The 16435-nt window shown below is 42.2% G+C and overlaps 1 protein-coding gene across 1 annotated transcript in view; it reads right to left on the reverse strand.

Moving 5' to 3' along the window:
* Window positions 1-242: 242 nt before the first annotated feature.
* SLC35F4 (solute carrier family 35 member F4) overlaps window positions 243-16435 on the reverse strand; it is a 234140-nt gene continuing 217947 nt past the window's right edge. The window contains exons 5-8 of the mRNA XM_077769389.1: window positions 7869-7994; window positions 5783-5975; window positions 3234-3323; window positions 243-655 (exon numbers count right to left, since the gene is read on the reverse strand). Of these exons, the coding sequence (XP_077625515.1) occupies window positions 414-655; window positions 3234-3323; window positions 5783-5975; window positions 7869-7994 (651 nt within the window). The 3' untranslated portion in view covers window positions 243-413. The remainder of the gene's footprint in view (window positions 656-3233; window positions 3324-5782; window positions 5976-7868; window positions 7995-16435) is intronic.

Raw genomic sequence — 16435 nt, forward strand, 5'->3', positions numbered from 1 at the left:
AGACTTAAATATATATAAAGTGTGTATCCTTTTCATGTGTTTTCCTCTTATGCAATTTTCTCTGACTGAATGAAAAAGTCTTAGTTCCTGGTGAGGGTGAAGTCCTGATAAACTCATAATTTAGTAGAATCTCATGTTTTCAGGAAAATTTGCAAATGGGGGGAGGAGACAATTCCCTCCAAAACAGAAGAAATAGAACAAAGATGAATATGTTTTAATAAAAAATGTTTATTATGAGTATTTACACCAATCCCTTGATAAGCATATAAATGTAAACTTTTATCATTGGCATTATTTCACATATGACTTATCCAAATTCAGAGTTAATACTGGCATTTGAGTGTACAGGTAGTGAGAAAATTTTATTATATTCACAGAATATACATACACGTGCATTCAAAATGTGTCCCTCGTTAAGCCAGTGGTATAGACACTGTTCCGTTGGCTCTGCTTCTGCCCCGCAAGTGTACACTGGAATCAGTGATGTCGTCCACATGCTCCTCACTCTTCTTTTCCTTCAGGTTATTGATGAATCTGAGGGTAATCTCATCCCACTCCTCAGGCAAGAGCATCAGCAGAAACCCAATGCAGATGATGATAGTAGCGGCCAGGCGGACAACATTGAATATCACCTCCTGCTTCAGGAGATCCACAGCTAGGGAAGAAAAATCAAGCTAGTTAATACAGTTAAAACTGTCTGTGACTGTTGCTAAGCCGCTTTGAGAACAAATGACCAAAGTCATTGTTCCTTCTAGAAATTTCTTTAATTTTTTTAATTCAATGGGGGGGGGGTGGGGTGAGGGACAGAGAAAGAGAGAAAGAGAGAGAGAGAATCTTAAGTGGGTTCTGAGCTGAACGCAGAGTGCAGTGAGGGGCTTGATCCCACGACCCTGCGATTATGACCTGAGTCGAAATCAACAGTCAGGCAATCAACTGACTGAGCCCCCCAGGTGCCCCAACTACTTCTAGAAATTTCTAAAGTCTCCCTTGTTCTTTTGAACTCGTGTTTCCTTTTTCCATATCATTATACTGTTCCCTTTGTTTGCTTTCTATTCCCTCTCTCTAAATCAGACTTCTCCTTCAAGGCCCATGTCATCTCATTTAATTACAGTTCTGCAGTTTCTATTTCTTGAAAATTTTCCTCTGCATCCCTCCCTTCACATTTCTCCAGTTTCATTGGGCCACTGAAAATTTTTTCAAACGAGCAAAGCTTTTTAAGATCTATGTCTTTACACATGCTGTTCTGTTTTAAATTTTTTAATTGAGATGGAATTCATATAAATTAACTATTTTTTTAAAGCTTATGTATTTACTTTGAGAAGAGAAAGAGAGGGAGAGAGAGCATGCATGTGCGTGAGCACGTGCGAGGTGGAGTGGGATCAAAGAAAGGGAGAAACAGAATCCCAAGCAGGTTCCACTCTGTCAGCATAGAGCCCGATGCGGGGCTTGATCTCACAAACCATGAGATCATGACCCAAGATGAGATCAAGTCAGATGCTCAACTGACTGAGCCACCCAAGCACCCCTAAAATTAACTACATTCACAGTGTTGTACAACTACCACCTCCATATGGTTCCAAAACATCTCTGTCACTTCAAACTAAAACCCCTCACCCATTAAGCAGTTACACCCTAGCCCCCGCCCCTGCCTCCCAGATCCTGTTTGGGAATCTGCTGTTTGTTTCCATGAATTTACCCATTTTAGGGATTTTGTATAAATAGAATCATACCATATGTGGCTTGTTGTGTGTGGCTTCCTTCACTGAGCCTGAAGTTTTCGAGGTTCAACCATGTGGTACCATGCATCCATACTTCCCTTCCTTTTATGGTTGACTGAGACCCAATTGTATCACAACTTGTTTATCGATTCATCTGTTGATGGACGTTTGGGTGTTTCCACCTTTTGACGATTTTGCGTATGCTTCAATGACTAATGTGCAAGCATACTTTTGAGTCCCTGTTTTCAGTTTTTTCGGCATATGTACCTAGTAGCGGAATTGTCGATCATACGGGTTGTGTTTTCACATGGAATGCCCTTTCCTTCTCATATCCACCCCATCCAGCTAGTCTCTCCATCAGCTCTTCCTTTTGGCCTCTTATCGGAAGCCTTCCTCGATGCCCTTCCTTGGTGCTCTCAGGGCATTTGTTACATACATTCCTCTATCAAAGCAATTCTGTCTGTACATCGGAACTACTCAATTCCTTTTGTCTCCCTCTCTACACCCTGTGGTCCTGAGGGCAGACACTGTGTCTATTCAGGATCTATCACCACCATTAGCACAGTTTCTGGCATATCCTAAGTGCTCAGCGATGCTTTATTGAATGAATGAATCCCTGGATGCATGAATGACCTTCCTGGACAACTCCACTCCTTTCTGATATTTCTTTCCTCTGAATATCTTACAGTCCTAGGAGTCTGTCTCACACAATTTGGCATTTACTAACACATTCTACTATGGAGTTGGAAGTTATTTCCCATATATTGGTCTTGTTTTCCAAATCCAGTGAAAGTTTCTTATGGGAATGCCCAGTGGGCTTTTGTTTTTGTTATTGTTTCTTTTAGAGTCTTGCACCTAGTAAGTGCTCAACGAACACTTGCTGATTGCCTGGGGGGCAAAGAAAGCTGGGTGCCCAAGACTTGGAAAAATGGAATTTTACAGTTGGAAGGACTGTACAGTCTTCCAAATCACTTTCATTACTTGTTCCATGGACAGGTTTCACTAAAAGATTACTCTGGAAAAATCGCTTCTCTTCTTGTCCCTGAAGTGAGGCAAATTGCCTTTTCCGGTGTCTGTTCCAGAGGGCCATCTGCTCTGCCCCCAGGAGAAGCTTCTGCAGCGCCCCATGGATAGTCTGATGGGGAGCCAACACCCTGTACATTTCCTACACTTTCATTAGTGACGTTTACTTGAGAGGCCTCTGCTGGGATGCCTTTTGTTTCCGTAGGACTTCCTCTAAAAATACCACAAAATTAGGTTGTCAGGGAGATTACATGAAACCCAAATGATACATTTGGTGTTTAATTCTAAAAGCACGACTAAGAAAAAAACAGTGTTTATAGCTGCAAAATTTAAATCTGCTGCATAGTTATTCTGTTGTCTGCCACCTTCACGATATTTAAAAACATCTTCTCAGGCAAGGGACATAATTCACAATTGCTCGAAGAAACAACTCAGGGTGTAAAAGGAACACGAGCAGAGACTTCCTGCACACATGTCAAATCACACCAGTACCTGCATTTCCGGGAACGCTGAGCACTGTCCCGATGGAGATCAGGATTGGGTACGTCAGCACCACGCCGACATTCACCAGGATGTTGAAGGCTGTAAAATAATGGAGGAAACGGGATGAAAGGAAGTGGATCTGCTGGGCTCTTTCCTTCTTAACATAATAGAACCAGTGTTTTTGCTAAACGCGCCTTCTAAACTTGTCCTCGCCTTTGGTCAATTAAGCCTCTGATTTGGGAGATGGATGCATGAGTTTCTCAATTGAAGTAGTCCTTTCTTTTTTTCTCCTCTGCCACCTTGGCTGCGTGATCTCTTGCCAATTGGCTGGCAAAGGGTGTGTGAAGCAAATGCAAAGCAGTGAAATAATCAATTCATTCCACCACTTATTAACACTAGAAAGGTAGATTGGGGCCAGCCAGAGGTTGAAAGCACACTACTGATTGAAGTTTGGGCTTTCTTCCTTTAATGCTTCGCTATATTATGCCATATCCCAGGATAACAAATGGGCTCTAGTGTTACTGCCTAAAAGAAGATCTATCCAAAGATGGCCTATGCTGTTTTCTTCCCTCCCTTGTCTTTCTGCTGCAACTCCACTCATGCTGTCTCCCTCTCGAAATAAATAAACTTAAAAAAAAAAAGAAGAAGAACAGGAGCCGTGAAGACCGTACAACCCTGTGGTGTGTAATACAGTCAGGAGAGAGGCGGTCTCCTCATTTTGTCACAGAGCAGCTTTGGCACAGTGAGGACTGCAGGGCGCTGGAGAGGGACTGGGCGGAAAGCTCTAGTTCCGGGTGACGCTCTACCCAGTGGAGTATGGAGACCATGCTGCTTGGTGCAGACCTGGTATCCCAATAGCCTGGATACCACCCAGCCCAAGCCAGGCTTGTGGAGGAGCGTGGATTAGACATGCCAAGGTGTATGCGTTGGTGAAGGGGTACTTTGCAGCAAGCTAGAGATGTGTGTCCACAGTTGGGGCCGAGAGTCAGTGAAATTTGGATTATGACTGTTCCCATCTAGATTGGTTTTGGCCAGGGAATTATCTAGGCACTTTTAATTAGGGTGCTTGGGTCTGATGGGAACATTGCTATTGATTTTTACTTAATTTAGCAGAGGTTATGAAAGGTCATAACTACATATTTTTGGACTTCCAAAGTGGAATTCAAAGGACCAATGTTATTGTTGGATCCTGCTCTTATCTAAGACCTCCCCTTGGGGGCCTGGGCCAAAGTAGAGGAAAGATGACCCAGTGTCTACGTGGGAATGAAAACCAGGGCCTGTTAGTCTCTCAGAAATTCCAGGGCTGCTTTAGATTATGTCACCTTGATAAAGAAGGTCAGCTGAGGGTTGGCAGATATCCTGCAGGTCAAGTGTGCGGGGTCAGTGGGGACTAGACCCTTAGGAAGGGTGAGGAGAGAGGAGCAGAATGAAAGTGATTTGGCTGTAAGGGGACACTGAGTCATTTAGTGGTAGCTGTTGTTCGACTGCTTGGGGCGAGAAGAACAGGCTTGTTATCTTTGAGGTTCCTCTTATGTCGAGTGACAGAAGCAACATAGCTAGAAAGTGGGAGCTCCTTGGTTGCTTGGGTGAAGCGGACTGCCTTGAGTTTGGGGAGTTTTGAGAGAGAACACTAAAGAATTCAAGCCAATTGGTCACTGACTAGGCACAGCCTATACTTAGCAGGGAGACCGAGTCTAGTTCTGCCTTCTTCTCTTGCCTGCTGAGGGCTTCCAGTCTCAAATTCATTCTCCACACACAGCCAGCCTGTGTGTGACTAAAACGTAGATGTGCAGCTGTCACCTCTGCTTAAAGATTATTATGTGGATTTTATTTTATTTTATTTAAAAATATTTTTTATTTATTTCTAGAAGAGAGAGAGAGAGAGACAGCATGAGCAGGGGAGGGTCAGAGAGAGAGGGAGACACAGACTCCGAAACAGGCTCCAGGCTCTGAGCTGGCAGTCAGCACAGAGCCCGACGCGGGCCTCGAACCCACGAACCGCGAGATCATGACCTAAGCAAAAGTCGGACGCTTAACCGACTAAGCCACCCAGGCGCCCCTATTATGTGGATTTTAAATCCACTCCCCTCAACAGCTCTCCAGGCCCGACATGACCTGCTTCCTTCCAGATGTCATCTCCTTCTTTCCTCCCCGTTCCTCCTGTACTTGGTGCTTCAGCCATTTTGATCCACTCTGAGTCCCTCGAATGCACCATCTACTCTCTCCCTCTGCCTGATACACTGTGCTACACCTGGGACACAGTAGCATCATACAATATATCATGAAGAATGGACAAGGCTGCTTTAAGACCAGTGGTGATCAGAGTGGCCTGGGCCTCCAGCTCACACCTTAACCCATGGGAGGTATACCAGTTGAAAAATTCTGATCTAATCAGGCAATAGACTGCAAAGGACCTTCTAACCATCAACCAACTTTAGGTAAGCTTGGAAAATAGAAGACAAAGGTTTCCAAGGGAATAACCCTACTATGATCATTTTTCTATGCAAGGAAAGTTCAAGTGACATAGGGAATGGAAGGCAAAACCTGGGGCCACTTACCCAGCCACAGCCCGGCCATCCCACAGAGATAGCCCCATGGCAGAGCTGCAAATGAGGACCAGTGTTCCACCTTGGTGAAATACAGGATGACCGGGGTGAAAGAGATGAAGATTAAATTGAAGAAACCCAACGTGGAGACAAAGTGCGCTGCTTCACCAAAGTTGGCACTTCCGAGAAACATCTTAAACAAAACCTGGATTGGGAAAGAAACCCCTTAGCCACACAGAGACTTTGCCAGAGCAGAAAGGCAGGGTCTACACAGGGAGCTAACCAGCCCAGGGTTTACACTCTATTTCTCCTCATCCCACCATCTCCATGGCACTAAATGGGCTGTTGAGTAAATGATTAAAATGCCCTATAGTCTTCATATGAAACAGCAAATGCCATAAAATGAATTCCTCATGCTGTTGAAGCTGCCGTAGGTCCTGTATATTGTTAACAGCACCCTCAGTTATGGGTGTAGGGTGAATGGTAAATAAGAGTGCACATAGCCCAGGAAAATCTAGGATGGAGATGCCATCAACTCTTCCCTTCAAGCATGGGATTCATTTTACCCTCATTTTGACAGATACCGAAAACTAAATTAGACAAGGAGAGCCTGTCATTATGTTGTTGAGAGAATAATAATGATGTCTTGGATTTATAAGCACTTTCCTCTCCGAGCTTAAAATATTTGCACACATTCTGTTTTTATTTTCCTGATTACAACTTTTTTTTTTCCCCTGCATATAAACCTGTGTACAGGAGAAGACGATAGGAAGGAGACGTCAATGGCTACCATAAAGTCATGTTGGACTGAGGACAAGCCGAGCCTGTAGTTCATACTTCTTGACCGTATAGCCCTTCTGTTTCTTATATGAATCCTCAAACAACGTAGAGTGGAGCAGATCTTTCCAATGGTGCCCATATGGTTTTATGCGTGTCAGCAAATATTACCACTCCCAGAATGAATACCTCTATTGCGTGGTCAGGAGAATTTTTTCCATACGATAGTCATCCCAGTGACAGCAATTCCACACATTGCTTTTAATATCAACTGGACTATTTCCTTTTGCTCTTGAAAGACTTAATCAAGAGAACTTGACCACATGCTGTTCTTTGGTCACATCAGACACCTCGGCGGGGTCTCAGTTGGGGGCGAGTTAGACACAGACGGCAATTGAGTGAAAACTTGTCAAGCTTGTCACAGAATCAGTGGGCCAGGAAATGTCAATATGGAAATAGACCCACTGTCCTCGGAGCTTCAATGTTGGCGAATAATCAGAACAGGCATCCAGGAGGGATGCAAAGGGCGTTTTCTGCTTTTCACAGAGAATCTTCTCATTGAAACACTAAGAGAGGTAAAAGTGGAACAGTGCTTTAGCTCCATCCCGAAAGCTGCCTCTGAAAAGTGGAGCTTTGGGGATAACCTTTTAGGTCTTCTCTCTTAGTCCCTGCTTCTGAAGTCAGGGGCAATGATTGAATAGATTTTCCACTGATGACAGGCAGCTCCAGTGGAGAATGAGTGGTAAGTACATAGTGCAGACCCAGAGTATCCATCAGAGAGGAGCGGACGCCCTTCATTTCGCTAATAACAGGAGTTCCTGTGGCTTGGGGTTAGCGGTCAACTCTCAAGTGACAGCTTGTTTATTCTTTTTAACACCTCATTGGAGTTAAAATAAGGACCACAGGTAGATAAAGTAAAGAAATGTGAAGAGCAGAGGGGCCTTTCTCAGCCCTGTGGCAGCCAGTTGATGATTTCTGAGGGCAGAGGCAGGGAGCAGAGACTTTGGAGGTGGCCATTGGGAATTTAAATCTTTCTATCACTTCCTATCTTGCCCACTTTCTTGGGCAAGTTATTTAATCTTTTAAACCTCAGTTTCCTCACCTGCAAAGTGGGGATAAGTACCTGTGCCTCATAAGCATGAGTTAACACAGGTGAAAATTTCTGGCAAGTGCCCAGCATGTAGCAGCAAGGACTCCATAAGTGGTACTTATTCTTATTTAAACGCCCTTTTCCCCTCCTCTAGCCAAGATTTTCTCTGCCCTGCCTTTCTTTATTACTTAAGTCTAAGCTATGACTACATAAAAATGGTGCACAACATACCTTATATAATGCAGACGTAGAGGCTGAGCCCACTGCAAATGCCACTCCTATGATTGAATCAGTGTGGAAATTATCTGCGTAGGCCATCATGACGATGCCGGTAATGGCCATTATTGCGGCAACTATCTGTCAAATGGAATGCAAAGAAATGAAAAGAAATTGATGCCTCTGTATCTCAGAGCAAGCAACTGAAGGCTTGGTGAGAATTGCTAAATGCTTCCTCAAACCCAATTACCTCTTGTACGTCGCTGTTTCAATGCAAGAAGGGTCAGTATTAACAAGAATTAGTATGCTCCTGAGACATCCAGGCAGAGAATATAAAAGCTGCTCCCATTCTAATTAAGGGTGAGTAATTATGGTTTAATTTTTTCACTCAACTTCTTAGAGATTAATATCCGTGTTGGTGAAATGAATTTAATAGGAAATCACTCCAGAGCATTTTCATCTATATACCACATGCTTTTTCGTCAAACAAGTCAGCATACATTTTAATCAGCTCCTTGGATGAATGTGTGATTTTGAAGATGGACACATAACCAGGACTTGATTAGGGAGTCCTAACACGGATGCAGCTGAGAGGCAAAATTTAGGCCAAGGGGAAAAAAGGAAAAGCAAATCATCTCTTATAGTGATTTACAAGGAGTGGGCAGAGTTTTCACTGGTACTTGGAATGTCAAAGGGAAGTTAGTGCTTCCTTCTTTTCACGTGCAAATGAAACCACAAAAAGACAATTTCATCCCAGTGCTTTAGAGCATTCACTGCACAACAAACCCATAATTTGATTAAAATGCTAATGGTACTGTAGTTTGATATGACGCTTGAAATATTCAAAACAGGAGTCCACTCCCTTAGTGAAATGCTGATTTACATCTGTTTCTTATGATCTTGAGCTGATTCTGCTGGAAAACATTTCAAAGTTACAGTAAACAGGAAAATAACAGGCCCTAGAATAGGGAACAATATGTCCTTTCCTTGTGAAATAGTCTCCCTCGCTTTTAAATCAAGATGCAACTTTCCGAGAAATTTATAGGTTACCTGGTCGTTAATTTTGTCAAGTTTCAGTTCTGAGTATTCCCAAGTAAATCAATTCCTCTGTAGATAGCTTTTCCACATACGTGATTTTTTGGGCCCTTCTGAATATTTTTAGTGAATTATTTACTACAACAAAATGTAGATCCTCAACACGTAACCACGGACTCGCTCCAGGCCGGTGCCGAGTACGGTAGGGATGACACATATCACTTAGATGCTGCTAAAGCAATTCTTTTGTTAATGACCACCAAAGGCAAGTGCACTGTTGGTTTCAGACCTAGCGCCATCCTAAAGCATCTTTTATGAAAGACAGCAGGAGTACTTGAGAACAGACGCTGACATGTCAGCAGTGAAAAACTGTCTTCATAAAGCGTTTTTCCAGGAGGCTGCTTGATGGGAGGCGTTTCTCTTGCTGAGTGAATATCGTATTCTCTACAGCTCCCGGGCATGTGTTCTAGTTAGACCATGCCTCACACTACAGGGAATAGAATCTAATACACACACCATGAGATGTCAAGGAAATTTTCCAAACAAGAAGTAATAGACTTATAAATAAACATGGTGAAGGGGTTATCTAGACCTGGAAATTGTGTGAGGGTTATCATTTTCTTCAGTTTGGGGATTTATAGTTCAGCCAAGGACTTGCGACAATCCTTTGGGCAGTCTGATTTCAGACCAATGAAAAGGCATGTTAGACACTGGCATTTTGTTTTCATTTCTGTGTTTAAGTAATATTCGTGGGTCGAAGTCTTCATAAGCCTGAGCTTGTAGGACAATACATTTGAATCAGTATTTGTTTCCTTTAGGCCAAGCACCAGTTGTGTTTTCTTGTTCACATCAAGATGGGATTAGCAGAATATAGTGTTAATCGTAATGAACTTTAACATGATGTACTGTTTCATGTTTAAAATTACCAAAATTATTCTATAATCCATAATATTTGGGTTTAGGCAACTGTGTATAATATATAATTCTGGGTTTAGGGAATTATGAAAACAAACAGCTTATACAAAACGAAAAAAAGCAAAATACCAGAACCCTGCCCAGAAAGTGATGAACATTTAACACTATTACCCCCAGGATATGACTTCGGGTAGGAGAACTTCCTTTTCTGAATCAGCCTTTAGTAAAAATATATATGCTTAGTATGTCTACTATAAGTAGTCCCAAGATAGGAATTGGGTATGGAGAAACATTATACATTTTATAGCAATTCAGAATTATAACTATGATGAGCCTCTTAAAGATCTCCATTACATTTTATGTTTAAGTGCTTGTGGAAATATTAGCCAGACCACTTAAGATGACATATCAATTACACCAGTGTCTTTTTCAATTGCTTTCATAGAGAGAAGCATTTTTCACATCACGGTGCCAAACAATGCAGTTAGTTAAGTTCTACAAGCATGAAAATCTGAATATTCGAGATGTTAGAAAAATTCTTCCCTATGGTATGAACAGTAATTTAAGGTTATATAGATTTACTGTTGGGGGGAGATAAGTTAAATTATCTACCACATTTTTTAACTTAAATCTCACAACTCTCTAATAGAACATTTCTGTGGCTGCATTTGAAGAAATGTTCAATGTGCTTCTTAGCTACACAGTTGGAACTAAGGGACAGGAGCTCAGCGAATCTAGGACATGCAGGGACATGTTGGGTGGAAGGCTCAGTGGAGTGATCATTCAGATGCTCCCACAGTGCCTCTCCTTGGCACCACTGGTTAACTGCGGAATAAATACTTTTCAAATTTCCAAAGACCAAGTAGCCTAAGCACAGATCTGAGTCACAGGCATTTTCAGAATTCATCAGTTATCAAGGAAGGATTAATAGTCTGTTCTTTAAAAAAAAAAAAAAAAAAAACACAACACACACAAAATGACTCTCCTTGGGCTCAGGACATGGGAAATGTGCCTGCAGAAAGCAAGTGCCTTAAATACTGTGTCAGAAATGCACATGTGTGCACGTCCACATGGTGACAGCCACAGAAATGCCTTTGAGCCCATTTGCATCCATTTGAGGGGACGCTTCTGCTGAAAACACACCATTTCATGGTGGCACCTGTTTGACTTCAGAAAAACGTGACTCCCCTTACAACCTATTCCAGTTCCAGCCCTCTAGCCAACCAGACGTGGTCTGTCTGAATAAGACGGAAAACGCACAACTACCATGACCTCAATCTGGTTTGGGTGAGAATGTTAGTAACCATCATGACTATTAAACTGCCAAAGCCTCGGTTTCAACTTCGGAAACCTCTGGGTCTCCTCACATCATGGTGTGCCCACCTTGGGTGGGGAGAGGGAAGTACCCAAGGAAAAGAATTTATTTAGCCCATTTTCCCAGCATACCTCTTCAGGGATGTTTCCTCCTGAGCCAGCTACCTTCCTCTGCAGGCTCAGCCCCCTGTGAGAGCCTCTCATCAACTACCAGGGCTAATCAGAGGGGGACCATGAGGCTGTTTGAGAGCCTTCCTGAAGCCCAAAGATGGCTTTCCAGTACACATTTGATAACCCCACTGTGGCATACACCACTTGTGACCCTGCAGGAAAGCCAGGTTTCTGTCACCTTTCAAAAAATTCATAGATAAATAGCTAGAGATAAAAGCTAGAGAAGCATCTGGCTTTTGACTGTTTTTACTTCCCTGTATCATCATTTCTTCCCTTTTTTGTCTCAGGCCCTCAAAAACCACAGGCGTCCGGCCCTTCTCTTGATGTCCATGAGGGTTTACCAGCCTCATTACCTCACTGTGTTTCTCATTGACAATATGGCTTCTAGAATTATTATTTGAGTAACAATATCAGCTCTTCTAGGGTTCAGGTTATTGAGATGAAGCTTTAATTGCTTCTCTTTCTAATTGCAACTGGAAGAGCTTTCCTTAAGTCGCCTTGTGGTTAACTCTGTTTCTAAAGCTGGGTGAGCATGGAGGAGTTTCACTGGCTCACAACAGACCCCTGAATCCCAAGACTACAGCAGCGTCGAGAATGGAGGGTCTAAAAGCAACACTGCTGGCAGGGCTATAGTTCAAGTTCAAGACTAAAGGTCAGCAGCTCAAGGAGGGTTCAGCATTAATAGCTTGGCCAAAGAGACCTGCACTGATCATCAACCTTGTCTTCTCTGAGTACATTTAAATAAAGTCCATTTTCTTTCTTTCTTTCTTTCTTTCTTTCTTTTTCTTTCTTTCTTTCTTTCTTTCTTTCTTTCTTTCTTTCTTTCTTTCTTTCTTTCTTTCTTTCACATGTTTCTTTTTTATTTGTTTTTGAGAGAGAGAGAATATGTGAAAGCAGGGAAGGGGCAGAGAGAGGGGAGCACAGAGGATCCGACAGAGGATCTCTGTGCTGACAGCAGAGAGCCCAATGAGGGGCTTCATGAACTGAGAGATCATCACCTGAGTTGAAGCTGGATGCATTAGCGACTAAACCACCCAGGTCCCCCAGTAGAGTCCATTTTCAAGGAACTATGACTACTCAGAATCCTTCAACTTGTCTGCATGCTACATTTAAGGTTCCATGAAGGTGAACCATATGTTTTACTCAGATCCAGTGAAATTGGACAAGAGTTGAAGTGTGAGAAATGAAAGAGGTGGGCAGTGTATAGCTGTACAGGTTATGTGTGTGTGGTGGGGGGAGGGGGGGAGTGCCTGAGGACAGGTCAAACCCGAGGAGTTCAGAGCCTCAAACCAAGACTCCCACCGTCCACACCCCTCCACACACATATATTTTCCTGTGAATAAAATCTGTCTGAAAATGATCTCAAAGGGAGACTAGGATGGAAAAGAGGGAAATAAGTACTAGATGGAAAGACTGACTAACAGATGTGCATGCAGAATAGAGCAGATCTATTGATATGGCATCTTATTAAGGGGTTACGGACTCCTTGTGTGCATAAAATTGGAGGGCCATCCCACCTCATCTTTCTCCTCCCTGCATTCACGAAGTTTTCTCCTGCCAAGAGGGGGATGAAAAGGATAAGCCCCAGTACCCATCCTCTGCTGCCTCCTCCAGGAAGCATGAAGGTTCTGGATAGAAGATTCTGCACTGCACATGAATGCACAGTTACTGCATCAATGTCAACCAAAGGCGAGATGGAAACAAAAGGTTATCTTGAACCTTATCTAAATATGTAATATTGGCACAAATCAGTAAGAGCTCAGCTCCAGTGCCCTGATTTAAGGCACTCTGGAGCCCAATTTGAATTTGGAGGAGTGTAGGTTGAGCAATGAAAGATTCAGTTTAACTGACATACTCCAGTCGGTCTTTGGTGGATCTTGGAAAGGGTCCAAAAGAGGCACAGTTTGGAAAGTTAACTGTATAGGGACCCAATTACAGCTAGGAAATATGTGGGTGTCAAACTGAAGAGATACAAATTCATTTCCTAAATCTGCTAAGGAAGTCTGGGGTCTGCTGAACCACTCACCACCCACCAATTTTCTCCCTATGTTCAAGGAAATTTAAAAATGAAAGAAAAATCTCAATTAATAATGTAAAACCTAAGGGAGGAACAAGATCTGAAAGAAAGAGTTTCAACTTTCCCGTCTGACATTTACGTTTCAAATTTGAGTGAAACTGATACCAGAGACAGAGTAGAAAACCCCCAACCAGTGGCTCGTTTTCTTTGAGGAGAAGCTTTTTTTTTTTTTTTTATTAATGTGATTTCTTTGGTTTTCATGAATTTAAGAACTGCAGCTAAGCAAGACAGGCTCTTGAAGATGAGAAAACACCCTTCCTCAAAGCTGAAAGAGTTTGAATTCTCATCAATAGTTGTGCAATTAAAAAAAGATCTTTTAAAAAGTTTACTAATTTTCATGGGATGTTCCTATATCCGCTGTAAGCAACTGGTCATGAAAGAGTTTTTAACACACCAATGTTTACCAGCAGATTGGCTGAAATGATTTTATGATAGAAAATTAAATGCACAACAAATGACCTTTCCATCTGTAATTCAATTAATATTCCAAAAAAATATATAAACAAGTTATTCATAATACGTAATTAGTTTTTATGTGATCATTGCTACTTCTAGCCAACTAGCGCTCCAGAGAAACACATATTTACTGATATTATAACTTAAAGCATCCTTCATTCTGTCCATGGTGTCATTTTTCTAAATGTTTATTTATTTATTTTGAGAAAGAGAGTGCATGGTATGAGTGGGGGAGGGGCAGAGAGAGAGGCAGAGAGAAAATCCCCAACAGGCTCCCACTGTCAGTACGGAGCCCAGTGCGGGGCTTGATCCCACAAACCATGGCCTCATGGCCAGAGCTGAAATCAAGAGTTGTTAGACACTTAGCTGACTGAGTCACCAGGTGCCCACATGGTATTATTTTGATGTGAAAAATAGAAGCAGGAGATGTGACCATCTTAAATGTGATCATTCTTTTGGTCAAACAAAGGACAATTAACAATCTGAAAACGATCTATTTGTAAATTACTGAAGCCTTAGAATGAATCAAAAATACACATTTTAATCTGATGACTAAAAACAACACTTTAAGGGGCACCTGGGTGGCTCAGTTGGTTAGACATCTGACATTGGCTCAGGTCATGATCTTGCCATTGGTGGGTTCAAGCTCCGCATCGGTGTCTGTGCTAGCAGCTCGGAGCCTGGAGCCTCCTTTGGATTCTGTGTCTCCCTCTCTCTCTGTCCCTCCCCCGCTCGTACTCTGTGTGTCTGTCTCTCTCAAAAATACATAAACATACAATATTTTTTTAAAAAAAGAAAGCAACACTTTAACTATTAAAAAAAAAAAAGAGCAGTCCAAGCTGGGTGGCTTTCACAGGCCTTGCTCTGATTACGGATGGATGCAGGTAATCAGAGCCGTGTTTATGCTGTCCGTATTCTATTTACTCTCCTTTAATTTCTCAAATGACCCAATGATACATGTTTTCAATATCTCATGAAAAAAAGAATTGCTGATACTGTCAAAAGGCAAAATGCTGAATATGTTTTGGTTCTTCTCATATTCCATGGCCTGATTATGGGCATCATTAAAATCACACTTTGGCATTCTTCTGGAACATGACATTGAACACTTCCTAATGGTTCACAGTGAGGAGTGAAGCATTTCCTGTCATTTAAAAAGAAAAACATGTGACTTCTACCAGCATGTTTGACATTAATGTTTACCATTTTGCCATCTATGATAGATTAATTTATTTATATATTTATTAACAGGTGCTCATTGGCTATTTAACTTTTTTTTTCTATTGGGTCTTATTACTCACAGATGCTGTATTAGTTTCCTGAGGCTGCTGTAACAAATTACCACAAGCCTGGTGACTAAAAACAACAGAAATTTATTCTCTCACAGTTCTGGGGGCCAGAAGTTCAAAATCCAGCACAGCTGCGCTCCCAATGGCAGTTCTAGGAGACAAAGCATCCCCTGACTCCTCGGGGTTCTGGTGACTCCCTGGCTTTCCTGGGTTTGTGGCCACGGCACTCCAATCTCTGTCTCTGCGGTCACATTGCCTTCTTCTCTTCTGTGTGTCTCTCCTGTGTGTGTGTCTTTTATAAGGATATCTGCTACTGGAATTAGGGCCACCTAAATACCCCAGGATGATCTTCTCTTTGTAAATCCTTTTAATTATGCCTGCAAAGGCCAGTTTTCCAAATAAGGACACATTCATAAGATCTGGGGGTGAGGGTGTGGGCACCTTATTGGGGACCATCATTCAACTCACTATAGATGCCAATGTATTTTTTATTTTTTATTTTAGAGAGAGACAGAGACAGAGAAACAGAGAGAGAGATTGAGAGAGAGAGAGAATCTTAAGCAGGCTCCATGCTTAGTTCAGAGNAAACCAAGAATTGGATGCTCAACTGACTGGGCCACCCAGGTGTCCCTATAGATGCCCATTTAAAAATGGCTATGGTTTGTAGCCTCTAGGCAGATTTAAATATAAGTGGTTTAAATATAAGTTAACACAGCTGAGTTTGGTTTTTTAAAAATCTCAAATAAACACATAACCTCTTTTGATAAGACATCTTACATCAGTAAGTGCCATGGTTAAATGCATTCCTTCACTCTAATATAATTGATTTTCTCACTGGTAAATCTAATAGTGAATGTACTGATTCCCTTTGGGTATTCAGATGTCAATGAAAGGGCAAAAAAGACCCTAAATCTCCTCTTTCCCCTCATCCTGAATGGGGCAGCCAGCAATAAAGGGATTTGTCTCTCAGGGATTTTTCGGGCTACCTGATGGTAGGCCAGCACCCGTGCTCTACAAGTAAACATATGATGCTAAGCCCTTTGGATTTAAAATCTAAGATTAGCTGGGGAAGAGTGTCATACCATATCTGGGTGTACTCGAATGTATCATGGACTGATTCAGAGTTTCTCATCTTGTCTTCTTCTTCTTTTTTTTTTTTATTTTGGGAGAGCACAAGTGGGGGAGGGGCAGAGTCGGGGGGACAGAGGACCCAAGGCAGGCTCTGCGCTGACAGGCTGACAGCAGTGAGCCTGATATGGGGCTCGAACTCACAGACTGTGAGATCATGACTTGAGCTGAAGTCAAAAGCTCAACCTACTGAGACA

This window comes from Crocuta crocuta, unplaced genomic scaffold, assembly GCF_008692635.1.
Source record: "Crocuta crocuta isolate KB4526 unplaced genomic scaffold, BGI_CrCroc_1.0 scaffold10, whole genome shotgun sequence".
Taxonomy (NCBI): Eukaryota; Metazoa; Chordata; class Mammalia; order Carnivora; family Hyaenidae; genus Crocuta; species Crocuta crocuta.